This window comes from Electrona antarctica, assembly GCF_951216825.1.
Source record: "Electrona antarctica genome assembly, chromosome: 14".
Classification (NCBI taxonomy): domain Eukaryota; kingdom Metazoa; phylum Chordata; class Actinopteri; order Myctophiformes; family Myctophidae; genus Electrona; species Electrona antarctica.
In genome coordinates, this window is record NC_136795.1 from 23,598,273 (window position 1) to 23,608,945 (window position 10,673).

The following is a 10,673-nucleotide window of genomic DNA, read 5'->3' on the forward strand; positions in this document are numbered from 1 at the left end:
GCGTAAGAAGAAATGGCACCCTTTTCACATTGGCCTATTATAGCGCCACCAGGAGATGAGTCCCAAACCTTATGGATTTTGTGTCCCAATAACTTCGGAATCGGTTCCATAATAGAACCGGGTTTCCATCCCAGTTGTAACTCTCACATCATGGAATTCCACATTTGGGCATAACGGACACCATAGTGACAACACCGTGATCACACGAGCGCCGAGGAAGCTCGGCTTAAAACCGGACTGCCCAAGAGAGATAAACGGAGCGAGAATAGTATTGTTAGAAACGACCTGGCCTATAGCATGGCAATATGACTAAGGAGCACAAGACAACTTAACAATTTGAATTGAGCTCATGGAGCAGACGGCACCCTCAGACAGAAAAGGATCAGACGACAAGCTTGCGAAGGTGGATGGTGATAAGAGGCTATTAGGTGAAGTGACAAAGTCATGTCGTGACAAACATGGCCGCTGGTCAAACCCCTGGCCAACGTGGACACGTCCATGTTGGCTTGCTGATCTGTTCCTTTTGTTCAGCAACATAGGTACGTTCCTAAACAACAACGTGCCTACGAGTGAAGAGGTACTTGACGCCGAGCTACCGGTGATGGTTCCATATTTTGTTCAAAGGCCATCATCAGTCCTAAATAGCAGTGAGTACACAGCTCCAGGTCTCCAAGTCACCTGGCTGGGACATGCCTGTGTACTGGTGGAACTGGACGGGTTGAATATTCTGACTGACCCCATGTTCAGCCAGAGGGCCTCACCACTACAGTTTCTGGGCCCCAAGCGGTACCGCAGACCACCCTGTACCGTCCAACAGCTCCCCAGGATAGATGCCGTTCTAATCAGTCACTCTCATTATGATCACCTGGATGCAGGATCAGTTGCCAGTCTGAACTCTCGCTTTGGAGGGGAGATGCGCTGGTTCGTACCCCTGGGGCTGAAGGATTGGTTGGTGAAGGCGGGCTGTGAGAATGTCGTTGAACTTGACTGGTGGGAGGAAAACTGCGTACCGGGTCATGTTGACGTCACGTTTGTCTGCACCCCTGCCCAGCACTGGAGCCAACGCACCGCACTGGACAGCAACAATTCTCTGTGGGGGAGCTGGTCAGTGTTGGGTCCGGTTCACCGGTTCTTCTTCGCTGGTGACACTGGTTACTGCTCCTCCTTCCTGGAGATCGGACGACACTTCGGACCCTTCAACCTCGCCGCCATCCCGATAGGAGCATACCTGCCCAGGGACCTGTTGCGTGCACAGCATGTGGACCCAGAGGAGGCCGTTCAGATCCACGAGGACGTTCAGGCTGAACACTCAGTGGCCATTCACTGGGGAACATTCATCCTTTCAAACGAGTACTACCTAGACCCTCCCGTCCATCTCAGGGAAGCACTGGAGAAGAAGAATTTACCTCCTGACAGATTCTTCACATTGAACCACGGAGAGACGCGCCTGCTTTCATCATCACAAGCGCGCCCCTTCCACTGGTGACATCACCTGGTTACATGCACACATGGATGGTCATCATCGCACTATGACTATTGCACTAGCAAGAATGTGTTACATTATTATTCGATTAGTGTGTCTGTAATGTGAAAGGCACAACATTGCTGAGCCTATGAACAAAATGTATTTCTCTTTTCTGTTGCGAAAATAATTGTACAGGAAGTAATGATTGTGCAAACGAGCCTGAAGGCAATCTCAACTAAGACAAAGATAAAGGTGCAATCGACTTCCAAACGTAGCTGTGTATGTGTGTGCTTTAGGGCACCAGAAGCACATGACATTCACAGATACTTTTGGCTCGAGCACACCAAATGGGCTGCATGGGGAGATGAGGGGAAGAGGCAACCACGACCACTTAGGAGTACACATATTGTGTACCATTTTCCATACCGTTGTTGAAATTCTTTATTGGGAATAACCCCTTGAGAAGAATCATCTCGTTTTCAAGGGGGTTCACAGGGGTCCTATTGGTGAGGTGTGGGATTGTCTTGGTAAATTAAGGATCCTGTGACAAAATCAGGATAGATACAAAAACCTTTCACCTTTCATTTCATGCATCCAATGTAGCCTGGGATAGGTTTTGGTAGGGATGGTAGGGTGAATGAAAAACATGAGTGACTATTTTCATTCACTATTTTTGCAGGTAAAATGTTCATTATGTCTATGACCAAAACTATCTAATTTAATAGCCTTGTTTTATGTGCAAAAAATAGAAGAAAAAGCACACTGCTGCTGCACCCACTATTTAGTATTTGACGATGACGTATGATGATGTCTGAGATGATGATGATGTATTGACCCACATGATGGGGGCGGAATAATAAGAGCCTTATATAGACAGATAAACATTGCAGAGACTTTAGTTGTTACTGTAAAATACTTTAAAACAGTTGCATGTTGCAGCCAAGGAACTTCAGGCTGCATGAACATCGCTTGAGCGTTCGGTTTCTGCCCCTCAATATCGTAACTCTTCTATTAGATGGCTCTGGGGCTGGCGCCCCTCCAAAAGAACACCTGTATGTTGGGTCACAAGTCAGGTTTCAGTTGACTTCCCGCTCATAAATACCTTGATGCCAGGGAGATCCTATAGATCAGGAGTTGTCAGATTTGTTTTCACAAAGTCACGTTTCATAAATCAGTTCAGTGCTGCCCCTCACTGGCTGCACCAATGGCTCTGAATTTCCACATAGGCCAATATTGACCATTACATTATGGAGGTCTTAAAGAGGCCCCTTTTCCAATTTAACCAGTTTATTACTGTCTTTCGCCAACTCCGTTTAACTCTAGGACCGAAGTTTTCCCGGTCCTGCGCATGCACGCCATTTACGACACATCCGGTACGTCGCGTTACAGTTACCTCCTGTAGCCTCCATCACGCAGGTCACAGAATCGCACAACTTCACCCTGCTGTTGTAACACGCAGAGCTGCGCCCCAGACCAACTGAGAGAAGTATTAGCAGTATTAGCAGCTCAACGAGCTGCGTGCGTGCGAACAGTCATGCGTGTGCGTGTTTGCTGACGGGTCGCAAGCATGTGGGTGCGTGTGTGCATAGTGCAGTGTGTGTGTGTGTGTGTGTGTGTGTGTGTGTGTGTGTGTGTGTGTGTGTGTGTGTGTGTGTGTGTGTGTGTGTGTGTGTGTGTGTGTGTGTGTTTGTGTGCGCGCGTGCGTGTGAGAGAGAGACGGAGAGGCAGAGACAGTGCTTTGCTTGCTTTGTGGACCAAACATTTGACTGTTTCTCATATATGTTTCTCATATTTCAGACTCAGATGAGCCATTATAACTTCTTCAGAAAGTGGTCGTCAACTCAGGCAGAAACCTTGCCCAAATATGGAGTCATATGTCATAGATACGCCATGGAATACTGACATCATTGAACGTCCACACTTCTTGGTGGAGATAATGTGCACCACTGAACACTCCACAAGCTCAACCCTGCCATTGATTGGACACTGGCTTTTTTAGCTCATGCTTCAGAAGACATGGCGGCACCCCTGAGCGAAACACAAGTTGTGTCTGCTAAAAAGAACACGGTTAGAAGGCCACAACGTGTCGCCAATCAAATTCCAGAGGAGATCCTGCGAGACCCAGAGTTACAGGACGCCATCCGAGCCTTGCCTGCCAATTATAACTTTGAGATCCACAAGACGGTGTGGCGGCTCAGACAGGGCCAGACTAAGAGAGTGGCTTTGCAGCTTCCGGAGGGGCTGCAGATGTTTGCGTGTGTCATCGCCGACATCATCGAGAGATTCACAGAAGCGGACACCATCGTCATGGGCGATGTGACGTATGGCGCCTGTTGTGTGGACGACTTCACTGCCCGCGCCCTGGGAGCCGACTTCATGGTGCACTATGGCCACAGCTGCCTGATCCCCATAGACTCCACGGCAGGCATCAAGATGCTGTACGTGTTTGTGGATATCCAGATGGACAACGCACACTTCCTGGACACGGTCAAGTTCAACTTCCCTTCCAGACGCTCTTTGGCACTTGTCAGCACCATTCAGTTTGTGGCCGCGCTGCAGGCAGTGAGTGCCGTGCTGAAAGCAGAGTATGAGGTGCTGGTGCCCCAATGTCGGCCCCTCTCACCAGGAGAGATCCTGGGCTGCACTTCCCCTCGCTTGGAAAGCCACGTCGATGCCATTATTTACTTGGGAGATGGACGGTTTCACCTGGAGTCTATTATGATCGCCAACCCAGACATACCCGCTTACAGATATGACCCATACAGTAAGGCGTTCACCAGGGAGTATTATGATCACGACGCCATGCGGACCTTGAGGTTCCAGGCCATCAACAAGGCACGCTCGGCCAAGAAATGGGGCCTGATCATGGGTACCCTGGGCCGGCAGGGCAGCCCCAAAGTTCTGGAGCACCTAGAGTCCAAGCTCGAGGCATCAGGCAGGTCCTTCACTCGAGTGTTGCTGTCTGAGGTTTTCCCCAGCAAGCTGGACCTGATGCCAGACGTGGAGGCATGGGTTCAGATCGCTTGTCCACGTCTGTCTATTGACTGGGGCACAGCCTTCTCCAAGCCGCTGCTGTCTCCATACGAGGCTGCGGTGGCTCTGCAGCAGGTGGGCTGGCAGGAGGTGTATCCCATGGATTTCTACTCCAATCAAAGCCTTGGGCCATGGACACCTAACCACCCTGATAACCAACCAGCTCGGCCCGCCCGAAGACGCACCCAGAAGCCTGGCTCAGAGCCAGCCCCTGCCGGGTACAGGCTTTAGTTTAGACATACTATTGGTCCGACTGTCATTAGACCGACAATCTACCTCAAACCCTAACCTAACCCTAACCGCAAGCATGGGAGCAGTGCATGTCCGACCGCATATCCGACCGTTGTTTCCGCATGTCGGTCCGTTGTTGTGTCTAATCTGCATGTGCATCCCGCGCCTGCCACTATGAAGTGTGCACAGAACTGGTTTGCTTCCTGTTGTTGTCATGGGAAATCAGATAATGTATATTTATATATTGTATATATTTGCATTTGCACCACCACTGTTTTTGTCTCAGGTGCCTTGTTCACACAACTGTGCAAAGTGATCAATGAAATGTGTCACGTACAGTATACGTGTACATACCATTACCATATCAAGCATAGAGACAGTGTTGTACCACTTATTGTCCTATGTTTTCCTTTTTTGTTGTATGGCCATGCCCAGAACTGTGGTTGTATATAGCTCTGCCCAGACCTCTAATTGTTATGAATCACAGTCCACGGAAAATAATACAAAAGATATTGTAAAATAATTAAATAAACAATTAAAAACAAGACATGTTGAATATTTACGTTTAACGATTACCATTTATGTTAGCATAGGATAAGGTAATACTGTATGAAATATTAACACTTTAGCATCTATAGTAAACACTTTAATGTTACACAAAAGCATTCCTTCACATCCCTTTGAAATTATAAATATACAAGTGACATGTTTTGAAAATGTGTTCAAAATAGTGATGTCAGTGTGCAACATATACACGTTTTATATTGTTAAACTGTGATATTATCAAGCATAATGATCATACATATCATAGACACACGTAGACACAGACCTATGTCCTGGGGCTACATTATACACACTACACAGTGCTATGTTATCCCGTTTAGCAATGTTTGTCATTGCATCATCTTCTCACAACACCCTCCTGGGCGAAGTGCCCCTACTACTAACATGTTTCTACTGTGGTTCTAGTGGTTTAACAATAAGGATATTATGCACCATATAACATGTTTCTAGTGTTTTAACAATAAGGCTATACTTTGTAACTTAGTCTATCACTGGCTAACTCTGGCTGACATTTTGCAGTGTAGGCCTACAGTTGGAAAAAACAACAATTCACTATTTTTGCACATGCGTAGCAAATATGTATGCTATGTGCAAATGGAAATGTATTATTAATCATTTCCAACGACTGTACTTTCTTATTTCCTGCCTTGATCTCCTTACCACTCGGGCCTATAGTGTTATATGGTGAACATTATGTTATATTGGCAGCTCATTTAAACACCACAAGGTTTACAAATACACCATACAATAACAACTAAATATCACATGGGTGACTGACTGCCTTGCTTAATCAGCCGTTGTGATTTGTTTCTTGTGTGTGTGTGTGTGTGTGTGTGTGTGTGTGTGTGTGTGTGTGTGTGTGTGTGTGTGTGTGTGTGTGTGTGTGTGTGTGTGTGCCTTATACCTTATAAGTTATGCAGATGCCTATGTGGCCTACAGCAGTGGTTCTCAACCTTTTCAGGCCACAACCCCCCAAAATAATCATATTTGAACTGAGGACCCCCCACCCTGCAAGCTACAGTAGCACTTGGAATTGTATGAGTTGAGGCATTACATTTAGTTTGACTCGGTTCCACAGATAAATATTGTGAAAATAGCTGATCTACGAGCTCACGCCTTGTGTTGTGAGCTTGTAGATCCTACTGAGACCCCCATCAGGTGTCACTGCCACTGGCCGCCATGTGTTAAGACGGCATTGTCCCAAAGTACCGGGAACCCCATTGACACCGGAGTCTGGTGGTCCTGGTCGTCAGGTGTTAAGACGACATGGTCCCTATAAGTACTGGGACCCTCATTGACACCAGTCTGATGGTACTGGTCGTCAGGTGTTAAGACGACATGGTCCCTATAAGTACTGGGACCCCCATTGACACCAGTCTGTTGGTCCTGGTCGCCAGGTGTTAAGACGACATGGTCCCTATAAGTACTGGGACCCTCATTGACACCAGTCTGGTGGTCCTGGTCGTCAGGTGTTAAGACGACATGGTCCCTATAAGTACTGGGACCCTCATTGACACCAGTCTGGTGGTACTGGTCGTCAGGTGTTAAGACGACATGGTCCCTATAAGTACTGGGACCCTCATTGACACCAGTCTGGTGGTACTGGTCGTCAGGTGTTAAGACGACATGGTCCCTATAAGTACTGGGACCCTCATTGACACCAGTCTGGTGGTCCTGGTCGTCAGGTGTTAAGACGACATGGTCCCTATAAGTACTGGGACCCTCATTGACACCAGTCTGGTGGTACTGGTCGTCAGGTGTTAAGACGACATGGTCCCTAAGTACTGGGACCCCCATTGCCACAAGAGCAGGGCTCAGGTGGTCCTAGCCGTCAAGTGTTAGGACGGCTTGTTCCCATCGCCACGCGGCCGAATATCACCACAAACTGAACCTTTACAGGCCATTGACAACAGTCCTCTGTGTCCCTGAATAGGCATCGATAGGGTGGCCCGAATGGCTGATGGATTGTATGGATTGGTGGTAACGACTTTCATTCACTCTCATGTCAGGGATATTTGATAGGTCGCCAGTTAGTTACCCACTGAATATTGGTACTCCATATATCCGACATAATCTAACTAACATATCCAAGACTGACATCACAAACTTCATATTTTGGTGTGGTTGATCTAGAGCTCCATATATGGAGCCAGCAGAGACATCCAGTGCTGGCATGATGCTATATAAAACACTTGATTTCATATGTAAGCAGTATCTACTCTACTCTTTGCTTAGCTGTCTATGCTCGTTTTCAACCTTCAGTTTCCCCGGCCAGCTCTCACCCAGAGAGACCCGGAGAGACTCCAGCACCCTCCAGATTACAGGGATCTTCAGATCCACTCTTCTTAATCATCAGGTCTGTCATCTCGGTTAGGTTGCGAAGGCTCTCAAATGGATCTCCATATATGGGGATAAAAGGCCGTCACTTGGATCTCCACATATGAGGATGATTTATGGCCCATATGTGGAGATAATGGAAATATCCAATGCTGACATCGGATTGATGTGGGAACCCCATATAGGGATGTACAAGTGTGTCAGCGTCATATCACTTGGATCTCCACATATGAGGATACTTTATAGCCCATATGTGGAGATAATGGAAATATCCAATGCTGACATCAGATTAATATGGGAACCCCATATAGGGATATACACGTGTGTCATCGTCATATGCGATTGGATAGCATTGTCATTATGACACACATATAACTAAAAAGTATAAAAGGATTACAGTCAGAGACTTAAGGAGGTTCTTACCAGACACGACATCGGGACAACCGGTCACTTTGAGGAGTATTTTATATGGACACCACTGTGGCAGGTCCTGATCCTCATCAACAAGTTCCCTTCCCCCGAGAGTATTTACCATGCACGCGGTTAAATGCCCGACAGATGAGCTGGCACTCACCAACTGTGCTGTGGTGAGCGAGAGGGGACTTCAGGCTGGACAGCATGTAACTGTGAAGGCCAATCCCGACCACACCAGGTTTGTGTTTACAGTGAGGAGCCACAACACTGTGGTCCCTGGGACCATTGCCTTCAGCCTGTCTCAGAGGAAATGGGCACGTATCTCCGTTGGTCAGGATGTTGAAGTGGCCAACTACAACTTTGACATGTCCACGCAGTGCATCGGCACCATGACTATTAAAATCGACTTTGTGCAGAAAGGGAGCACTGGCACCTCCCCCTGCGACTCAGACAAGATGGCCACCATGTTCGTCCAGCAGTTCGTCAATCAGGCCTTCTCCGTCACCCAGCAGTTGGTATTTAGTTTCTGCCACAAGAAGTTTGATCTGGTGATAAAGGGCATTGAAGCCATGGACCCCAGCATCCTGAGGGGCGAACCAGCTTCTGGAAAGAAACAGAAGATTGACATCGGTTTGATGGTGGAGAACAGCCAGGTGATATTTGAGAGGGCAGAGAGCTCCTCCCTCACACTAGTTGGCAAAGCAAAGACCATGGAGGCACGGCAAACAATCATCAACCCGGACTGGAACTTTGAGAAGATGGGAATCGGTGGTCTGGACAAAGAGTTCTCTGGTATCTTCCGCCGAGCCTTCGCCTCCCGAGTCTTCCCTCCAGACATTGTGGAGCAGATGGGTTGTAAACATGTGAAGGGTATCTTGTTGTTTGGACCTCCAGGCTGTGGAAAGACCCTGATGGCCAGACAGATTGGAACAATGCTCAATGCCCGTGAGCCAAAGATTGTCAACGGCCCAGAGATCCTCAACAAGTACGTGGGAGAGTCTGAAGCCAACATTAGGAAATTGTTTGCAGAGGCCGAAGATGAGCAGAGGAGGCTGGGAGCTAACAGTGGACTCCACATCATCATCTTTGACGAGTTGGACGCCATATGCAAGAAGCGAGGCACAGACGCCAGCGGCACAGGCGTGCATGACGCTGTGGTCAACCAGCTGCTGTCCAAGATCGATGGAGTGGAGCAGCTCAACAACATTCTGGTCATCGGTATGACCAACAGACCTGACCTCATAGACGATGCCCTGATGAGGCCCGGTAGGTTGGAGGTCAAGATGGAGATCGCTCTTCCCGATGAGAAGGGTCGAGTTCAGATCCTGAACATACACACATCCAAGATGAGGGGCTACGGCCTGCTAGCTGCGGACGTCGACATCAATGAGCTGGCCGCCGAGACCAAGAACTACAGCGGCGCTGAGCTGGAGGGTCTAGTCAGAGCTGCCCAGTCCACCGCCATGAACCGCCACATCAAAGCTACATCTACAGTAGAAGTGGACATGGAGAGGGCAGAGAAGCTGCAGGTCAGCCGCGATGACATCATGGCATCTCTCAACAATGACATCAAACCAGCCTTTGGTACCAACCAGGAGGACTATGCCAGCTACATCATGAATGGGATCATTCACTGGGCCGACCGAGTGTCCGATGTTCTGGATGACGGAGAGCTGCTGGTACAACAGACCAAGAACAGTGACCGCACACCTCTGGTTTCTGTACTGCTGGAGGGTCCTCCTCACTGTGGGAAGACAGCCCTGGCAGCCAAAATAGCAGAGCACTCTAAGTTCCCCTTCATCAAATTCTGCACACCAGACAAGATGATCGGATACCCTGAGATGTGTAAGTGTCAGGAAATTAAGAAGGTGTTTGACGACGCTTACAAGTCCCAGCTGAGCTGCGTGGTGGTGGACGATATTGAATGTCTCCTGGACTATGTCCCCATTGGTCCGCGCTTCTCCAACCTGGTCCTCCAGGCTCTGTTGGTGCTGCTGAAGAAAGCCCCGCCCAAGGGCCACAAGCTGCTTATCATCGGTACCACCAGCAGGAAGGACGTTCTGCGGGAGATGAAGATGCTGGACGTCTTCAGCACCACCATCCACATCCCTAACATCAACACTGTAGAGCAGCTGGTCGACGCCCTGGAGCTGCTGGGGAGCTTCACAGAGAAGGAGAGGGCCCGCATCGCACACCAGATTAAAGGAAAGACCGTTTGGATTGGCATTAAGAAACTGATCATGCTCATTGAGAGGTCCTTGCAGATGGACCAGGAGCACAGGGTGTCCAAGTTCCTCACTCTGCTTGGAGACGAAGGGGCGTTGAGCGAAGGCGATCAGATTCTAATTTAAAGATGTGGTGAAAATATGTTTTTAAAGCGCAAGTTTGAGCACTTGGAAAAGCGCTATAAAAATGCAATTAATTATTAGGTTTGTGGAGCAAACCATACGCAATTCCCTTTGGATTAATGGTTACGATGTTGGCTTTCCACACGGGAGACCCGTGATCGAATCTTGGGCTTCATACCAAAATCTTTGAATAAAATCAATTTTTGTGTATATCAAAAGTCCCTAAATCTTAATTACTTCCTGTAAACGCAAATGTACTGTGTGATGACATACACTCTTGT

At 48.2% G+C, this 10,673-nt stretch overlaps 3 protein-coding genes across 3 annotated transcripts; all 3 read left to right on the forward strand.

Annotated features, from left to right (window-relative positions):
- Positions 1-349: 349 nt before the first annotated feature.
- On the forward strand, positions 350-1,486 carry LOC306937090 (N-acyl-phosphatidylethanolamine-hydrolyzing phospholipase D-like; the record flags this gene model as incomplete). Its single annotated transcript, XM_079520760.1, has 1 exon — positions 350-1,486. The coding sequence occupies one exon, from the start codon at positions 350-352 to the stop codon at positions 1,484-1,486; it is 1,137 nt and encodes a 378-aa protein (XP_079376886.1).
- Positions 1,487-3,481: 1,995 nt separating this feature from the next.
- On the forward strand, positions 3,482-4,729 carry LOC306937091 (2-(3-amino-3-carboxypropyl)histidine synthase subunit 1-like; the record flags this gene model as incomplete). The annotated part of the gene is made up of 1 exon (XM_079520761.1): positions 3,482-4,729. One exon carries the CDS (start codon positions 3,482-3,484, stop codon positions 4,727-4,729), a length of 1,248 nt encoding a protein of 415 aa, XP_079376887.1.
- Positions 4,730-8,163: 3,434 nt separating this feature from the next.
- LOC306936938 (vesicle-fusing ATPase-like) lies at positions 8,164-10,395 on the forward strand (the record flags this gene model as incomplete). Its single annotated transcript, XM_079520599.1, has 1 exon — positions 8,164-10,395. The coding sequence occupies one exon, from the start codon at positions 8,164-8,166 to the stop codon at positions 10,393-10,395; it is 2,232 nt and encodes a 743-aa protein (XP_079376725.1).
- Positions 10,396-10,673: the final 278 nt, after the last annotated feature.